We start from the raw sequence: 20,924 nt of genomic DNA, 5'->3' as shown, positions 1-20,924 counted from the left end.
AGCCAGGCATGCTTGTAGTCCCAGCTACTCAGGAGGCTGAGGCAGAAGAATTGCTTGAGCCCAGGAATTTCAGGTTGCTGTGAATGAGGTTGACACCATGGCACTCTAGCCCGGGCAACAGAGCTAGACTCTGTCTCAAAATAACAAAATAAAATAAAAATAAAAGAGTAATTTCAACCTATACGTCATTATACAGGAAGTAAGGGGGAGGAAACCATTGTATTAGTAAAGATGCACTTTGCAGGTCTCATTTTGTTTGTTTTTGCTTATTTTTCAAGATTTTAGAATATTTGAAATTGAAAGATTGTTCTTAAATTGAGGAAACTTCAAGAGAAAGATTGAGAAAACTTCCACAAAGGTAAGAAGAGAATTACCAATGGAACTATATAACTGGTATTACTTATCTACTTCTTCTTTCAAAAATTTTGGAAAAAACATACCCTACATATATCCAGCTTCCCTTTTCAAGTCAACCCTAATAACTAACTATAGTACATATATTTTGTTTTCCTAATGTCATGTTATATTAGTCTCTTAAAATGAGAAAATGCAATCAAAATATGAACAAAATATTACAATGGTAGTAAAAGAAAAATGGTGATTGGGAAAAAAATCCAAATTCAATAAAATACTTCATCCAGCAAGAAGTCTGCACTGTTTCTGTGTATGTGATGAGTAATAGCTAACACAGGAATCATGCTAAATTAAAAAAAGAAAGTCAAGAAAAGCCTGTGGCAATCTTTGATTTATTTGGTTTAGAAGTTTTAGAAAACAAAGATTTATCTATACTATATTGAATTCTGGTCTAAATAATACATCTTTGTTTTATTCTACTCATTTATTTTGTACACACTCAATCTGAATTGGTTTTCAGTTTCACATATTTTCCTTACAAATATTTCACTTTTAAAGCATATTTGTATGTTCAATTTATAATTTCTTTTTCTAGAAATTAATGTGGATTCTATGATATATTTTACCCGACTATCTGCTCATTTGTGTTTCTGCACTCATCCCTTACATGGATCTGCAGATTCTGTCTACACATTTTTCATGTTTTGTGCATTTGTTCCAGGAACTCCCACAGATACCAAAATTCCTGCTCATACTTAAGACCCACAGTCATCCCTGTGAAATCAGCCCTCCTCATGTGAGGGTTTTGCATCCTGGGAATACTGTATTTTCCATCTATATTTAGATGCAGAACCTGCTTATTCAGAGCGCCAATTGTATTTATTGAAAAAAAAATATGGGTATAAGTGGACCCATGCACTTCAAACTAGTGATGCTCCAGGGTCTACCGTATTCATATATGGATTCCTGTGTACTGATGATTGCCATTCACTTGTCTAAATCTTTCCCGAGCTTAAGAAATGCATATACAGCTTTATTTGTAACTCGTAAATAAAAACTAAAGTCAACATGTTTATAATCAGACTCATCAATTTGCCTTCTAATCTATCTCATGTCCTTTTTTGGGTAGACCCATCTATTTTAGTGGTTCTCAAACTATTTTTAACCTACACACATAGAGCATAAAGTTCATTATAATCGAATAAGAGGGTCTTCATTTAGCCACAATTTCCTATTAAGGAATGTTCTCTTGGAGTATGGGGAAAGATATACTAAAATATCTCATTTGTGGAGGGAATAAGCAAACTTAAGAGATACATCATGTAATAAAACTCATAGCAGTATTTAGAGGAAAATGTATTGAAGTGAATGCCTGTATTAAAAAAGGTGAAAATTATCAAATTAATAACCTAACTTTTTACTTTAAGAAACTAGGAAAAGAAAATACACAGTCAAGAGAAAAGAAATAATAATAATTGGAATGGAAAAATGAAATACAGAAGATAAAATTTAATAAAGAATATCAAGAAAACTATAAGTTGTTTTTTTGAAAAATCAACAAAATTAGCAAACTTTTACCAAGACTCATGAGAGAGATTAATTATGAAAGTGAAAAGACACACCAGAGAATGGAAGGAGAAATATCTATATATCATATGTATTAAGAATATACAGGAGATGGAGCAAGATGGCGGACGAATAACACCGCCAGACAGAGGGTCTCTACAGAAAAGACCAATTCTAGCAGAAACTAGAGGCAAGAAGACGAGCATACAGCGGACAAGGGCCGGAAGGAGGGGTACCTGAGACCCCGGGAGACTCCACGGGAGGAGGCTGCGGAGGAGAACTGGAGGCTGAGACCACCGGAGCAGCCCGGAGACCAGCGGCAAGGGTAGGTGGAATTGCTGTTTCCCCTCCCCTGCATTCGGGACTGCTGGCGGGCTCCCCAGTGGGTGGAGAGACCTGCGGACATCAGCCCAGAGACTGCCGCCGCTTGCCAACGGTGAGCCTGTAGCAGACGTGGCACCAGGTTCCCAACTTCCTCCGGGCACCTCCGTGTGCACGGACCCGAGCCGTGCGGCAGGCGCCATATTGCCTCCTCCTCCCCTCCGCCGACCCTACCTGCGGCTGCCCAGAGAGACAATACAGCCACCAGCCGGAGGCACCTCCAGGGAACGGGACCTTCCCGTTTGGGACCCCGCCCGCCCTCCCAGGTGCTGCTGGCACCGTGTTCCCAGGAAAACGTTGCCGACTCAGAGGCTGAGAGACATAGATCCAGCTTGGGCTCCCTGTGGGTGAATTAGGACCGGAAATCCTCTCCCTGGTGGGAATACAGTTTGAACTCTGGGACCCAGAGGTCGGACCTGCAGACCAGATCCCCTGCACCGAGGGCTAGCATTGCCCCGGGCACAGAAGGATTATACGCGAACAGCCTACTGAGGGCTGTGTGCCTCCAGGGGCGGATCGGCGTCCTAGAGGGCAACCCTCCTCCCAGGAGGAGGCCGTGCGCCCAACCCAGGTGGCGTTCCTGTGCAGGGAACCTCCCCGCCGGCACCACAGTCCGAGGAGGCCTGGTGGCTTGTGGTCTGGCCTGCTGGCAGAGGCCCAGGAGTAGCTGCAGAGTTGGGGAGGGTGGAAAGAAGCGAGGCCTGCTGCAGACTGCGGGTCTCAGACAGCCCCACCCCCACCTCCAGACTTTCTGGCTGAGCGGGACCATTCCAGCCCTGCCCTGACAGCTTTCCCTGTAAGCTGAGAACAGAACTTTGACCCCTGCTAACGGCCTGAGGGCAGGCTTACCCAACCCAGCTCCGCCCAGAACGAGAGCTGATAACAGGACTCAAAATCAACACCATAGCCTGTTCCTCCAAGCAAACGCCACCTACTGACAGGGGCGGCATCTTGCACAGCCTTTCCACGGCATCCACTGACTCAATATACAGGGAGTGGTCCAATTTCACCCACAGGCACCACCTAACGCCTCAGAAACTAAACAAGGTGTGTGAATACCCAAACAATAACCTAAGGAAAGAAACAACAACTGATGGACATGGGAAGAAGTCAGCGAAAGAACTCAGGAAATATGAAGAACCAAACGGAAAACACACCCCCAAGGAGGAGCACCAGCCCCCTAGAAACGGACACCGACCAAAATCAGGCAACCAATATGACAGAAAAGGAATTTCGTATGTGGATCATAAGAACACTCACCCAGCTGCAACAACAACTCAATAACCAACACCAAGAAAACACAAAAAACCTCCAAGAAATGGAACAAAGGTTCAACAAAGAGATTGACACAGTGAAGAAAACTTTAACCGAAGTCCTGGAGATGAAGAATCAACTCAGAGAACTACAAAATACTGTGGAAAGTCTCAAGAACAGGGTAGATCAAGCAGAAGAAAGAATCTCAGAGCTTGAAGATAACACCTTCCAATTAAATAAATCAGTCACAGAAATATAGCAGAGAAACAAGAGAAAAGACCAAAGCCTACAAGAGCTGTGGGATTATGTGAAAAAACCTAACGTGAGGGTCATAGGTTTAGCCGAAGGGGAGGAAGACAACACTCAAGGGCTGGACAAGCTTTTTGAAGATATAATAGAGGAAAATTTCCCAGACCTTGCTCAAAATCTCGATATACAAGTTCAAGAAGCCCAGAGGACCCCTGGGAGATTCAATGCAAACAGGAAGACGTCACGTCATGCAGTCATCAGACTGACCAAAGTATCAACTAAAGAGGCCCTTCTAAGAGCTGTAAGACAAAAGAAGCAAGTGACATACAAGGGAAAGCCAATTCGAATAACATCAGACTTCTCTAATGAGACTTTACAAGCAAGGAGAGACTGGGGCCCCATTCTCACTCTTTTGAAACAAAACAATGCCCAGCCTAGAATATTATTCCCTGCAAAACTAAGCTTCATATATGAAGGAGAAATAAAAACATTCTCAGACAAGCAAAGGCTCAGAGAATTCACCAAGACAAGACCAGCCCTACAAGAAGTACTTAAAACAGCGTTACGCACGGAACATCATAATAATAATCCACGGATATAAAAACAACCAAAACCCAAAGATAATAAAGGCCAGATATTACAATGGCTCAAGACAGAAATCATAGCAACAACATCCAACCCAACAGAATGATCAGTAATCTACCTTACCTATCAGTTCTCTCAATAAATGTGAATGGCTTAAACTCTCCACTCAAGAGACATAGGCTGGCTGAATGGATAAGAAAATACAGGCCAAGTATATGCTGTCTTCAGGAAACACATTTAACCTGCAAGGATGCACATAGACTAAAAATAAAAGGGTGGAGATCAATATTCCAAGCAAATAGAAACCAAAAGAAGGCTGGTGTGGCAGTTCTAATTTCAGACGATTTAGTTTTTAAACCAACAAAAGTAGTAAAAGACAAAGAGGGTCATTATATAATGGTGAAGGGCACAGTCCAACAAGAGGAGATAACAATTTTAAATATATATGCACCCAACTTAGGTGCACCCAGATTCATAAAGCAAACCTTACTGGAGCTAAGCAAATGGATTAATAGCAACTCCATAATCGCCGGAGATTTCAACACCCCACTGACGGCACGAGACAGATCCTCCAAACAGAAAATTAATAAAGAAATAATGGACTTAAACAAAACTCTAGAACAATTGGGTCTGACAGACATCTACAGAACATTCTACCCAAAATCCACTGAATATACGTTCTTCTCATCAGCTCACGGGACATTCTCTAAGATTGACCATATCCTAGGACACAAAGAAAATCTCAAGAAATTTAAAAAAATAGAAATCATACCATGTACTTTCTCAGATCACAGTGGAATAAAACTAGAAATCAACCCTAACAGAAACTCACATTTCTACACAAAAACGTGGAAATTAAACAGCCTCCTACTAAATGATTACTTCGTAAATGAAGAAATCAAGACGGAAATAAAAAACTTCTATGAAGAAAACGACAATGGAGAGACAAGTTATCAACTCCTCTGGGACACAGCTAAAGCAGTTCTGAGAGGAAAGTTTATCTCCATAAATGCCTATAACCAAAAGGCAAGAAGATCACAAATAGACAATCTAATGAAACGACTCAAAGAGCTGGAAAAAGAAGAACAGACCAACCCCAAACCCAGCAGAAGAAGTGAAATCAACAAGATCAAATCAGAACTAAACGAAATTGAAAACAGGAAAGCTATTCAGGAGATTAATAAAACAAAAAGTTGGTTCTTTGAAAAAATAAACAAAATTGACACGCCATTGGCTAAGCTAACGAAAAGCAGAAAAGAGAAATCTCTAATAAGCTCCATCAGGAATGAAAAAGGAGATATCACAACTGATCCCAAAGAGATACAAGATACAATTTATGAATACTACAAAAATCTTTATGCACACAAACTGGAAAATGTGGAGGAAATGGACAAATTTCTAGAAACACACAGCCTCCCTAGGCTCAACCAGGAAGAAATAGATTCCCTGAACAGACCAATCTCAACAGCTGAAATAGAAACAGCAATTAAAAATCTCCCTAAAAAGAAAAGTCCCGGTCCAGATGGCTTCACACCTGAATTTTACCATACTTACAAAGAAGAACTAGTACCTATCTTGCAGAAACTATTCCACAACATCGAGAAGAACGGAAACCTCCCCGACACCTTTTATGAAGCGAATATTACTCTGATACCAAAACCAGGAAAGGATGCAACAAAAAAAGAAAACTACAGACCAATATCCCTAATGAATATAGATGCAAAAATTTTCAACAAAATCTTAGCTAACCGAATCCAGACACTTATCAAAAAAATAATCCACCACGACCAAGTGGGCTTCATCCCAGGGATGCAGGGATGGTTCAACATACGTAAATCTATAAATGCAATTCACCACATCAACAGAAGCAAAAACAAAGACCACATGATTCTTTCAATAGATGCAGAAAAAGCTTTTGACAAAATTCAACACCCTTTCATGATACGAACACTTAAGAAAATAGGCATAGAAGGGACATACCTAAAAATGATACAAGCCATATATGACAGACCCGTAGCCAACATCATACTGAATGGGGAAAGACTGAAATCATTCCCACTTAGAACTGGAACCAGACAAGGCTGCCCACTATCTCCACTTCTATTCAACATAGTGCTGGAAGTCTTGGCTACAGCAATCAGACAGGAAAATGGAATCAAAGGTATCCAAATAGGGGCAGAAGAGATCAAACTTTCACTGTTTGCTGATGATATGATATTGTATCTAGAAAACCCCAAGGATTCAACCAAGAAACTCCTGGAACTGATCAATGAATTTAGTAAAGTCTCAGGATACAAAATTAATACACAGAAATCAGAGGCATTCATATACGCCAACAACAATCTAATTGAGAACCAAATCAAAGACTCAATTCCCTTCACAATAGCAACAAAGAAATTAAAGTACCTAGGAATATATTTAACCAAAGAGGTAAAAGACCTCTACAGGGAGAACTATGAAACACTGAGGAAGGAAATAGCAGAGGATGTAAACAGATGGAAATCCATACCATGCTCGTGGATCGGCAGACTCAATATCGTCAAAATGTCTATACTACCCAAACTGATCTACAGATTCAATGCAATACCTATTAAAATCCCATCAGCATTCTTCACAGATATAGAAAAAATAATTTTACGCTTCGTATGGAACCAAAGAAGACCCTGAATATCAAGAGCAATTCTAGGCAACAAAAACAAAATGGGAGGCATTAATATGCCAGATATTAAACTATACTACAAAGCTGTAGTAATTAAAACAATATGGTATTGGCACAAAAACAGGAATATTGACCAGTGGAACAGATGTGAGAATCCTGATATAAAACCATCCTCATATAGCCGTCTCATCTTTGACAAAGCAGACAAAAACATACGCTGGGGAAAAGAATCCCTCTTCAATAAATGGTGCTGGGAAAACTGGATAGCCACCTGTAGAAGGCTAAAACAGGACCCACACCTTTCACCTCTCACAAAAACCAACTCACGCTGGATAACAGACTTAAACCTAAGATATGAAACTATTAGAACTCTAGAGGAAAAAGTTGGAAACACTCTCCTAGACATCGGCCTGGGCAAAGAGTTTATGAAGAAGTCCCCAAAGGCAATCACAGCAGCAACAAAAATAAATAAATGGGACATGATCAAACTACAAAGCTTCTGCACAGCCAAAGAAATAGTCATGAAAGTAAACAGACAACCTACAGAATGGGAGAAAATTTTTGCATCCTATGCATCCGATAAGGGAATGATAACTAGACTATACTTAGAACTCACGAAAATTAGGAAGAAAAAATCAAATAACCCCATTAAAAAGTGGGCAAAGGACTTGAACAGAAATTTTTCTAAAGAAGACAGAAGAATGGCCAACAAACATATGAAGAAATGCTCAACATCTCTAATCATCAGGGAAATGCAAATCAAAACCACAATGAGATATCACTTAACCCCAGTGAGAATGGCCTTTATCAAAAAATCTCCAAACAATAAATGCTGGCGTGATTGCGGAGAGAGAGGAACACTCCTACACTGCTGGTGGGACTGCAAACTAGTTCAACCTCTGTGGAAAGCAATATGGAGATACCTTAAAGCGATACAAGTGAATCTACCATTTGATCCAGCAATCCCATTGCTGGGCATCTACCCAAATGATCCAGTGACACTCTACAAAAAAGACACCTGCACTCGAATGTTTATAGCAGCACAATTCATAATTGCAAGGCTGTGGAAACAGCCCAAGTGCCCATCAATCAAAGAATGGATTAATAAAATGTGGTATATGTACACCATGGAGTACTATTCAGCTCTAAGAAACAATGGTGATATAGCACACCTTATATTTTCCTGGTTAGAGCTGGAACCCATACTACTAAGTGAAGTATCCCAAGAATGGAAAAACAAGCACCATATATATTCTCCAGCAAACTGGTATTAACTGAGTAGCACCTAAGTGGACACATAGGTGCTGCAGTAATAGGGTATTGGGCAGGTGGGAGGGGGGAGGGGGGCGGGTATATACATACATAGTGAGTGAGATGTGCACCATCTGGGGAATGGTCATGATGGAGACTCAGACTTTTGGGGGGAGGGGGGAAATGGGCATTTATTGAAACCTTAAAATCTGTACCCCCATAATATGCCAAAATAAAAAAAATAATTAAAAAAAAAAAAAAAGAAAAAAAAAAAAAAAAGAATATACAAAGTACAGTTACGACTCAATAATAATGTCTAAAAAATTAAATGTATGAAGGATTTCAATAGAAATTTGTCTAAAAAAAGATACACAATGGACAATAAGCACATGAAAAGATGTTCAAAATGACTAGTCATTAGGGATATTTAAATCCTGACCACAAGATACCACTTGCTGCCCACTTAAATGGCTATGATTAAAAGGACAGAGCATAAATAGTGTCAGGATGTGGAGGGATAAGAGCTGTCAAGAATAATATGCAGAAATATAACGTGATATAGCCTCTTTGGAAAACAGTTTGGCAGCTTCTCAAAAATGTTAAATATATTCTTCGCCTAGGTCAATAACTATAAGAGTTTTTTCGATTTCTTCTAGAATTCTTATAGTTTCATGCCTTAGGTTTAAGTCTGTTATCCATAGAGAATTAATTGTTTTGAATGGCAAGAGGTGTAAATCCTGTTTTAGTCTTCAACATGTGACTATTTAATTTTCTCAGCACCATTTATTGATTAAGGATTCTTTCCCCCAGTGTATGTTTTTATCTACTTTGTCAACAATCAGAGGGCAACATAAGGATGGTTTTATGTATATCTGGGTTCTCCATTCTGATCCGTTAGTCTAGGTCTCTGGTCCTGTGCCAGTGCAATGCTGTTTGGGTTACTACAGCTTTATAGTACAGCTAGTTCTTTTTGCTTAAGGATGCTTTGGCTATTTGGAGGTCTTTTCTGGTTCCATATGAAGTGTCAAATTATTTTTTCTAGATCTAAAAAAACGACATTGGTAATTTAATGGGGATTGCATTGAATCTGTAAATCACTTGGGGTATTATAGACATTTTAACATTGTTGATTCTGCCAATCTGTGAGTATGGGATGTGTTTCCATCTGTTTATATCCTCTGCAATTTCCTTCCTCAGTGTTTTGTAGCTCTCTCTGTAGAGATCTTTCACCTCCTTAAATACATTCATAGATATTTTATTTTCTTTGTTACTATTGTGGAAGGTATTGAGCTTTTGATTTGATTCTCAGCTTGCGTGTTGTTGGCGTATAGGAATGCTACTGATTTGTGTAAATTAATTATATAACCTGAGACTTTGCTGGATTTATTTATCAATTCAAGGCATCTCCTGGCAGAATTTTTGGCATTTTCTAGATATAAGATCATATCGTCAGCAAGGGGAGATAGTTTGACCTCTCCTTTCCCCATTTGGATACCCTTGATATCATTCTCTTGCCTGATTGCTCTGGCTAGGATTTCCAGCACTATGTTGAACAGAAGTGGTGACAGTGGGAAACCTTCTCTGGTTCCAGTTGTAAGGGCAAATGCTTTCATTTTTCCACTGTGCAGTATGGTGTTGGCTATGGGTTTGCCAATATGGTCTTTATAATGTTGATGTATATTCCATCTATGGCTATTTTGTTAAGAGTTCTTATCATAAAATGGTGCTGAATTTTGTCAAATGCTTTTTTTTTTTCATCTATAGAGAGGATCATATGGTCTTTGTCTTTGTTTCTATTTATGTGGTGAATCACATTTATAGATTTGCGTATGTTGAGCCATCCTTGCATCACTGGGATGAAGTCCACTTTATCATGATGGATTAAGTTTTTGATAAGCAGCTGAATTCGGTTTGCTAGGACTTTATTGAGAATTTTTGCATCTATATTCATAAGGAAGGGGCATTGGTCTGTAGCTTTCTTCTTTTGTTGTGTCCTTTCCTGGCTTTGGTATCAGGGTGATATTGGCTTTGTAGAATGAGTAGGAGAGGATTCCTTCTTTATCTATGTTATAAAATAAGTATAGCTATCAGTTCCTCTTTGTAGGCCAATTAATATTTAGGTGTGAAACCATCTGGTCCAGGCCATTTTTTTTTCTTGGGAGATTGTTTTATTGCTATTTCAAATTTGATACTTGATATTGGTATGTTCAGGAGTTCTATTTCTTCCTGATTGAGCCTAATTAGGTTGTGTGTTGCCAAGAGTCTGTCCATGTACTCAACATTTCCAAGTTTATGTACATAAAGATTTTTATGAAGAAGATCCCAAAGGCAATCACAGAAACAACAAAAATAAATAAATGGGACCTGATCAAATTAAAAAAGCTTCTGCACAGCCAAGGAAACAATCAATAGTGAACAGGCAACCTACAGAATGGAAGAAAATATTCTCATGCTATACATTTGCTAAATGGCTAATAACCAGAATCTACAAAGAACTCAAAGAAATCAGCAAGAAAACATCAAACCATCCCATCAAAAGTCTGCAAAAGACATAAACAGAAGCTTTTCAAAAGTAGATAAACTAATGCCATAAGCACATGAAAAAGTGTTCACTGTCTCTAATCATCAGGGAAGTACAAATCAAAACCACAGTGAGATATCACCTAACTCCAGTGAGAATAGCTTTTATCAAAAAGTCCCAAAACAACAGATGCTGGTGAAGATGCGGAATGAAAGGAAAACTCATACACCATTGGTGGGACTGCAAATTAGTATAACCTCAATAGAAAACAGTACAGGGATACCTCAAAGAACTAAAGAGTAGACCTACCATTTGATCTTGCAACCTTACTACTGGGTATTTACACAATGGAAAAGAAAAGAAAAACATTTTATAAAAAAGACACTTTCCCTCAAATGTTTATAGCAGCACAATTCACAATTGCAAAGATGTGGAAACCCAAATGCCCATCAACACAGGAGTGGATCAATAAAATGTGGTATATATATACCGTGGAGTATTATTTAGCCATAAAAAATGATGAACTTATACCTTTTGTAACAACCTGAATGTAAATAGAGATCATCCTTTTAAGTGAAGTATCACAAGAATAGAAGAACAAAAACCACATATACTCACTGCTAAAGTGAAACTTATAGATCAACACTCATGTGCACATATGGTAGTAAAATTCAGTGAAAATGAAGCAGGCCGGGGAGGAGGGATGGGTAAATTCACACCTAATGGGTACAATGCACACCATATAGGTAATGGACACACTTATAACTTTGATTCAAACTGTACAAAAGCAATTCATGTAATCAAAACGTTTGTACCCATGTGATATTCTGAAATTTAAAAAAGTTAAATATATAGTTATGTTAAGGCCCAGCAATCCCCCACTCTAGTATATACCCAAGAGAACTGAAAGTATATGTCTGTGTAAAAAGTGTACATCAATGTTCATAAAAGCATTATTCATAATACTTAAAAGTGGAACAACCTAAATATCCACCGAATAAAGAATGGATAAATGAAATGTGGTATAAATACCCTGGAATACTCATAGTACTGATGCTACAACCTTGGTGAAGCAGAAGGCACTCTGCTAAATGAAAGAACTCAGCCATGAAAGACCACATTTTGCATGATCCCATTTATATCAACTGTCCAGAATAGGTAAATATAGAGAGACAAATAGTATATTAGACAAATCTATAGAGATAAATAGCCTTGGAATGGGTGTGGATTATGAGAAGTGACTGCTAACTGGTACTTAGATTTTTTTTTTTTTTTGCATAATGAAAATGTCCTCAACTTAGACAGTGCTAACGTTTGCACAAATCTTTAATATACTAAAAACCAATGAATTGTGCAAAAGAAAGTCAATGTTATTTTTAAATGAAATTTAAAAAAAATATAAACTTTCAGATTTTTTTCTCTCAGTGAAAGAAATGTATAATTATAGATTTCTTCTCTTAATTATTACATTTAAGCATTGAGTCAAAAATTCAAACATTTTATAACAGAGATACTGATACAAATGTATATTTTTTGTGACAGTGTCCTGTATCTTCCTATAGCTTTTCATTTTGATGTGTTTTATAACCAGACCTCAAATAGATAAATACAACTTTTTATTGCACTGCCTGGTCAGTTCATACTAAAGTAGAGAATTTAAAAATTGCTTCCCCGAATCAGTTAAGATATAGATATTTTTGTCTATCATCATTCATATTAAACGTTAAAAACTTGCACAGTAAGTTTCAGAGGTTCATGTAGAATGAAGTTTATGATTTTATAAACACTAGTCATAGAAAAATAAACCATGAGTTGTTTTATTTGAAAATTACATATTGAGGAATTTCACTTTGTCCTCCTAATTACTTCCTATGCTAACAATGTAACTTTAGGGCTTTATGTTTTTTTGTTCACTGTAATACAATTATTTATTGACTATAACATGTAACAAGTTAGAATGATTTCTTGATTCTGATAACAAAAGAAAGAAAATAAAAGAAGTGTTAGTATATGTGTTTCCGGTTATACTATTTATTATTTTGGAAAAAAACTACAATTTATGATTTTATACTTAAGAGAATATGCTGTTTTCAAATTATATCTAATAATATATCTAATACTGTGTGACATATGTTATCACATCTACATTCAGAAAAATAAATGGAATTCACTGGCCAAACAATTTCCTCAGTTACCTATATTGTCACAATGTCTTACCTTTGTCTTGGCAGGCTGATGAGTGGTTGTTTATGACACCTCTTGCTAAGGCTAAAGAGTTTGTGTACAATTTTCTGCGCCTTTAGGAAAAGTTGCTTCATGCTGATCTCCAGTTGTTCATAACGGCGCTGAAAATTAGAATCCATTGTCCACAAATGCATTATAGTAGATGTGTTGAGGAAATAATTCATGGGTAGTCTTTTCATAAAGAACTTGAATTCATCTGAAAAAATGTTAAAATTCAACACTTTAATCATAAAACAATTATTTTCCCATTTCTCCCAAACACACTTAATATGTTAATATTAAAAACAAATAAATACAATGCATTACTTGTGAGTAGTCAATTAATAGAAGATGGGACATTTGGATTCTTTAAGATTGTTTTCTCTTTTGTTTCCCTTAAACTAGAACTTTCATGAAAGAAAATAAATAAATGATTTTTGCTAAAGCGAATACTTTGGGCAGAAAGTTTAAGTTCAATTTAATTTTTCTGTGTTCTCCTTTGATGTTATTTCAATGAACTTTCTCCAACACATAGTGGTCATTAATCTGGCTTTCATTTTTGTCATTAGTATTAATAACCCTCTCCAAATTTTGTATATTAAGAAATCTTTTCAGAAGTTTTCATTAACTCAGAATAGAAAATATATAAATTTATTTCTAAATGATTTTATTAATGTTTGATAGAAAAGAGAAAGCTTTTGAAATAGAAAATTATAATATTCAACTACACATGATTATATCCTATAACTGACCATATCCAATATTTTATGACATAATAGATTAAAACATAAGAGCATGCTAAAGAGAAAAAAATAAAAAGAATTTAAAGCTCCAATATTGGCTTTGTTTTTGTATCAGTAATTATGCCTTCTTTACAAATGTCTGGTTAACCATCAGTAGGACTAAAAGTTGATGCTACATGAAAATAAATAATCATCTAAAGGATCTATCAATTATCTAAACGCAAAGATAGTTGAGACATTAGTCAAAAGGTAAATGCAACTGTTTTGTAGTAAAGATTTTATAATTTACATTTATTAAAATAGCACAGTGTTAACACTAAGTAGATTGTGATATGTTAAAGATGCATATTGTAATCACTGGAGAAACCACTAAAAATGAAAAGAGATTACATTGAAATCCTAATACAGGAAATAAATTAAATATTAAAAAAGGAGAAAATAACCAAACTGTTCATTAACAGATGAATAGATATACAAAATGTGGTACACACTTACAATGGAATACTTTTAGCCATAAAAATGAAGTACTGATACATGCTACAACACAAATGAACTTTAAAAATATTAAGCTTAGTGAAATAAGTAAAAAAAAAACAGGACAAATACTATGTGATTTCATTTATATAAAATATCAAGACTAGTCAAATTCATAGAGACAATAAGCATATTAGAATTTATGAGGGGCTGGGTGAAGGGGGAATGAGAAGTTATTACATAATGGTTATATTCTGTTCTGGGAGGTGAAAACTTTTTAGAAAAAAGATAATAGTGATAGTTGTGAATTTAATTAATACCACTGAGTTGTAGATTTAAAATTGATTAAAATAGCATATATTGTTATATATATTTTATTACAGTAAAAAAGAAATTTCAAAAATAATAATAGTTGAGCTTTACCACAACTCCTTCTTTCTTTTGAAGTAGCTATTATGAATAAGAACTCAAAACATAAACTTTTGATTGATTTTAATACTTGTTTAGAGGATTTATTTTGTTAAGAACATCAAGCATTCATTTCCATGTGCCATATGGTGGTGTTTTCCCCCAACATACACAGCCACACAGCACAAGATTTGGAAAATGTTTTCAATGGGGAAAAAATATTCTTTGGCAAGTCAGACAAACCACGTTTCAGTTTCTATTCTACCTGTAAAAAAGTTATATGATATGCAATAAACTTCAGCTTCTCTCTTTCATCCTATGTAAATCATATAGAAAGTACTAGATGTTGATAATCCTATTTAACTTTAAAATCTATGATGTTACAAATGATTGGTTTTAGATGCCCATTTAGTTAGGTTTAAATATCAAATTTAAAAATAGTTGTTTTCAAAAGTCCAGTTACAGCTATTAGGTTATTATTCATCTAAATTTGGACAAGGTGAATACATAGTTGTTCATTATATGTAGGTCTTGTCACTGTCATAGTATTTTAAAATGACCAAATTATTGTTAACATTTCTTAAAATATGCCATTGACACCAGATAAAGTAAGCCACATTAATACATACACATATTTAGATCAATAAATTTATATTCATTTCTTATATTAGGGCTATCTAAATATTCAGATCCAAAGTATTTTTATCAGTGCTGGGAAAATCAACTTTTAACAACATATTATATTCATGAATATTAAGTTTATTTCTTCTAGAGTGAATAAACACAGAATCTGAGCATCTTTTGTACATTAAAGGTATAGACTTTTAACTGAAAAAAAGAGAAAAATAAAACAAAGGGTAGGACTTTTCTATAAGAAAGATTTTAGAGGCCATATCTATTTGATATGCTTCAAATCATTTTTTAAGTAAGCAGAGTATAAATAATAGATTTATTTTAAAATTTCAATTTGACACAATCCTATATTTTGTTTGTTCCCATATGTCTTTTCTGAGAAATTCCCTCTTTTGAATAAAGAGTTGGTGCATAGAAATTGGAAAGCATTTGCTGGATTATGCACAGAGCAGATGCCACTACTTTGAGAATCAATCATTCATTTCATTGTCATCTTTTACTTGAACACTGTTGATAAGCCTTTATTGTGTCATGGGTTTATATTTTTTATGTTCATTGTTTGTTATAATAGTACTGGGAAATAGTACTGGGAAATATAATAGTACTGGGAAATGATCTAAATTTGTATATATTATTGAAATTAAGGAATATTTTAAAATAGAATTTATTTATTTTACCAAAACATATAAAATGGTGCATGTCAGCTGAAAATTGCCACTATGTAATTTCTAAGAAACAGAGTTTTAGCATGACACTTGAATAATTACTTCATTATGAAATCATTAGAAATCACCACTGAGAGTCACCCAAAACATTTATTGAACACCTGTTGTGCAGAGCATACAGATGTTTCAGTCTATGACAGAAAATATGGATAAACCTTTCATCATATTTTAAAAAATGACTAATGACATACAATATTTTCAAAGGCTAAAATAACATCTTCAGTATTTGAAACCCATTCTACTTAGAAGTCAATAGAATTCCAAGAAATATTCTTGTGGATATTTTTCTTTCATTTTTGGAAATTAGTAAAATTTATAGAATACAGAAATGAAATTTGAATGACACATTAGAATTTTTACATAAATAATCTAGATAACTGAAAAGAGGAAATACAATAATTAGAGATGGCAGATAGAATTTTATCTTACAGTAATTATCTTTTAAAATGGAAAATAAAAAATGACTAGCCATATTTTGAGAAGTATAAAAAAGTTCATAAGAGAAAATAAATCAATGTTGTATTAAAATCACCCAGAAAAACTAAATTTAATATCTAGATTATTAGAGAGATATTATTCTAAGAAATATATGTTTGTTAAGTATGTATCAATTGAGTAATTTTACACAATATAGACTATAGAGAAAGAAAATAACAAAAACAACAATAATAATGGTAATAAACATCATTTATGCTGAGAGGAAGTTATAGTCAGTCACAGTCTTCTTAAAATAATTTACATGAAGCAAATAATACTACAAAAGGAAATATAGTAATAAATTCTGTAGAGGGACTATTAGGATTTGTGTCTGTTTAGAATTTTCCCAACTTCTACAGTAAATCACCAATATGACTTTGGCCACATAAGAATGTAAGTCCGTTCAAACCATTCTCTCAGCCATGCATATAGAGTTAATACTGAAATTGACAAAATACTATAATGCTGTATAAAGTAAATGGCAAGCCTGTTTAATAGCTTGTGAACTGGTCAATTTTATGGGCTACAAAGTGATGGTTGTACAAGGGCATAAATCAGAAGCAGTTTCTAATTCCTTTGTAACTGCTTAAAAATACATTGTGCTTTTTTTCTGATTGTTTTATTTTTCTCCGAAAGATGCATTATATTTCTCTATTCAAATATTTGAATACATTAAGCTAATTAGAGAAATATGTCCTTCATTGCGTTGCCCTGTTTATGACCCCATCCAAATGTTTGGTAAATTACCCAAAGCTTTGTCTTTAAGTATAGAAGCTGGAAAAGCTAGGTGGGCACTTTGCCAGAGCCCTTGCAGTTAGTTACAGAATGGATGCATCCTCTAAGCTACGGACATTGGGTGTACCCACCCTGATTTCAATCTTAAGCTTTCGAAAGCTTAATGCAAAGACAAAGAGGATACTTAGAAATTCCCTCAGGAGGTAATGGTTACAACATGTAATTGTAGTGTTTAGTTCAATCTGATATTCACTGCAGTTAGTAGCAATGACCTCAATAAATAAGTCTTATGCAAAATTTTGTGCTGTTTCCTTATCATGCAGCAAAGAGTATGTTTCTCTACTCTTGTGGGTGATTTTATATGCTACCCAACATCTTTTAATGAATTCTTTATCAGGTTAAGTCATCTAGAACCTGTTTTTCTTGCTTGCAGCCAAGGATTTGGACATAAAGGGGTACAGACATCAGCAGTAGTTTGACAAAAGCTTCCAAAGACAATTGAGAGAATATGTGGTTGGTTTCCTAGACTGATTGGGGAAAAAGGCTTTATAAATCCATCCACTATTGAGATTGGAACTTTGACAACAGAACTTACACATGTGCTCATGTAGAATGAAGTGCTTGTTGCTGGAATGGTATTTGAGACTATGTGCTTGTGCAGAATGGAATGAAAAGCATGAAAAATTCAAAGACTGGGGGTGAGTTGGTTACTACTAATAGAGATGGCTTGCTTAAAGAGGTCAAATTTCTGCACTTTCTTCCAAAGCTCAGAATGAATGTCAGAGACTTTCAAAGACTGTACTAAAGGAATCTTTTATCTCTTGCAGCTGTAGAGCTTCAAAACAAACTTTTGTCCCAAGATTAAATTTAAATTCCTATCAGGTATGTTACATTAAAGTTAGAAATAAAGCTGATTGGGAAGGCATGGGAACCTGGGAACTGAAAGGTAGATATCTGGGAGGGCTGAGATTGACACAAAATGATCCAAAGCTTGAATTCTTTCCTGCTACCTCCACTACAACACCTCTGCCCTGCTTGATGGACTCTGTCTTGCCTTCAGACATTGCAATGATCCTAACCGAAGGAGTGCCCATCATTGGGAAGCCAAACACCCATAATGGCTCAGGGGAGCTTGTTAAAAAAAAAAATCTAAGAGAAGGCTAATTTTCCGATAAGCTATCAAGAATTTGCTAATTTTTATTGAAGGAAAAGGCATCACATGCATCAGTGAAAAGAATGCCAACCTCTCTGATGAGTGAGCACTGTATGGGCTGTTTTCTGTAGGCTGGGGACACCAGTAAGGAGAAAATCTGTGTGGAATCAGGTAAGCTCTCTGATTTCAATGAAGATATAATTACCCTCTGTGACTGAGGCCTAGTGGCAGGTGGGAGCCAGCAGGGGCACAGACGGTAGACATAAGTTATACACAACAGGTACAGTTAGACCCACTTAGAAAGGTCTAACCTGTAGCGATTTAAGGGCCCTAACATAAATAGAAAACCAGTGTCTGGGGGTCCTATTTAATTTGTATAATAATAAATAAAAAAGACATAGGTCTCATAACAAAGATCTGACTGAGTCATCATGAGAAGAAGAAAGCTATCCTCTCAAATTCTCAGTCCTGAATCATTTCCTAAGACTCAGAACGCCTGGATCACAACTTAAATTGGGCAAATCTTCTCCTTGAAAGTTTAGTTAATGCTAATTTCTGGGGCTCTGAAATGTTGCAATATTCCATCCATCATAGTATGGAGTTATAAAAATAAGGTAGTAAATTTGCTTCTCCCTGGATCCTCTTCAAATTAGATCCAGGTAGGACTATAATCTATGCCATTTATTTCACCATTCTCTGTTTAAAATATCAGAGTAGAAAAACATTGGCTCCAGAACTGATTCTGGAGTAAGATCATTAAGGTAAAAAGATAAAGTGAAGCTTTCCCTTCCAAGTAAAAGTCTAAATCCAAAGTCATATTTCTTGTTTTTTATGCTTGACACAATTGCAAAAATTAGAGATCCATTCAACTCTTGAAAATTGTGAGGATCGTATTCATATTCCATTTCCTGTTAATTCTACATGCTGGCTAGAGATTAAACATAAAATAACTCTGATTAAAACTGCTATTCGGGGCGGGCGTGGTGGCTCACGCCTGTAATCCTAGCACTTTGGGAGGCCGAGGCGGGCGGATTGCTCAAAGTCAGGAGTTCGAAACCAGCCTGAGCGAGACCCCGTCTCTACCAAAAATAGAAATAAATTAATTGACCAACTAAAATATATATACAAAAAATTAGCTGGGCATGGTGGTGCATGCCTGTAGTCCCAGCTACTCGGGAGGCTAAGGCAGTAGGATCGCTGAGCCCCGGAGATTGAGGTTGCTGTGAGCCAGGCTGACGCCACGGCACTCACTCTAGCCTGGGCAACAAAGTGAGACTCTGTCTCAAAAAAAAAACAAAAAACTGCTATTCGGGAGGTGGTAGCTTTACTAGTGTGTGACTCTTGGCACAATAAATAAAGCTTCTTCTCTGGTGCACATTTTTTTTTTTGTCATTGTAAACAGGCAATACCAGGAACTATTTTCTTGTATATATCAGTTACAAGAGTTAAACATACTCTTATTCTGGAGTTAAATTATTTCTCAGCCTCTGTAAGACAATTTACTACCATGCCATGGGACATACTTTGTTAATGAGATGATACTAAAAAAATGTGGAAAACACGAGTAGCAGGTTTTCCAGCTGCTGGCCCATGTCTCAGCTGTGCATGAGGACTGACAACAAATCTTATTTATGCTGACAGTCCTGTGATGCTGTGCACATTTGGATATCCCCTTTATCCCCTTCAAAATGAAGAACAAGTAACTACTTCTTCATCTCCCCTTAATAATATGGATGTACAAATCTTGTAAATTGCATCAAATGAATTCTCTCGTGACATTATTGATAATATAACTTTAGTGATCTTTATTGGGGTGGCAGGTGTGCCAGCCACACTTCTTTCACTCCTTGATGTCCTCAAGAGATTGCTCCTGCTATGTGGTTTCGGGATTGTTCCTGGCATAGCATCTGAGCCAGCATCGCCAGTCCTCGTGCTGATTCTGTCAACTACCCAATCCAGTGTCTTTAAATAAATTCTTTTTCTGCTGTACTCAGATTCTATTCTTGCAAGAATGCTGACTGATACAGCTAATTGAGGCCTCTAGGGTAATTATAGTCTATAATTCAACCAGAGTTTAACAAATATTTATTGCACAGCTACTGTGTGCCAATAACTGTGTTAGTTAAGTGTTAAAACTATAGTAATAATTATCATTGTGGCTATGATAATGGTACTTCTCTCATAGGATTTCTGTCTAGATGAAATTAGATAATTACTAGGAAAACATAATAAAATGTTTTTACATAATTAGTGACAAATAGCTGTTAGCTACTATTTTTGTTTTCACATTATTTCAGTGTTTCTTTATGTGCTGTGCTGAGCACTTTACATGGATTATCTCATTTAATTCTTATAACAGTCCTAGGATATGCATACTGTCATAATCAACATTTTGCTGATGAGAAATTTTCTCTAAGAAAGGTTTAGCAAACTGTTCAAAATTACACTGCTATTAATCAGAGTCCATAACAAACCAAGTCTGAAAAAAATATGGTTCCTACTTAATAAGCATAAATTATTCTAGAGTTGAAAG

General features: G+C 35.9%; 1 protein-coding gene across 3 annotated transcripts in view; it reads right to left on the bottom strand.

Annotated features, from left to right (window-relative positions):
- BRINP3 (BMP/retinoic acid inducible neural specific 3) overlaps positions 1 to 20,924 on the bottom strand; it is a 439,645-nt gene that overhangs the window by 79,937 nt on the left and 338,784 nt on the right. For all 3 annotated transcript variants that reach the window (XM_075997012.1, XM_012773900.3, XM_012773895.3), the window contains one exon: positions 13,038 to 13,260. In XM_075997012.1, coding sequence (XP_075853127.1) covers positions 13,038 to 13,260 — 223 coding nt within the window. The remainder of the gene's footprint in view (positions 1 to 13,037; positions 13,261 to 20,924) is intronic.

This window comes from Microcebus murinus, chromosome 23 (genome assembly GCF_040939455.1).
Source record: "Microcebus murinus isolate Inina chromosome 23, M.murinus_Inina_mat1.0, whole genome shotgun sequence".
Lineage (NCBI taxonomy): Eukaryota > Metazoa > Chordata > Mammalia > Primates > Cheirogaleidae > Microcebus > Microcebus murinus.
The sequence above is the reverse complement of the archived record's forward strand: the minus strand, read 5'-3'. Positions and strand labels throughout refer to the sequence as shown.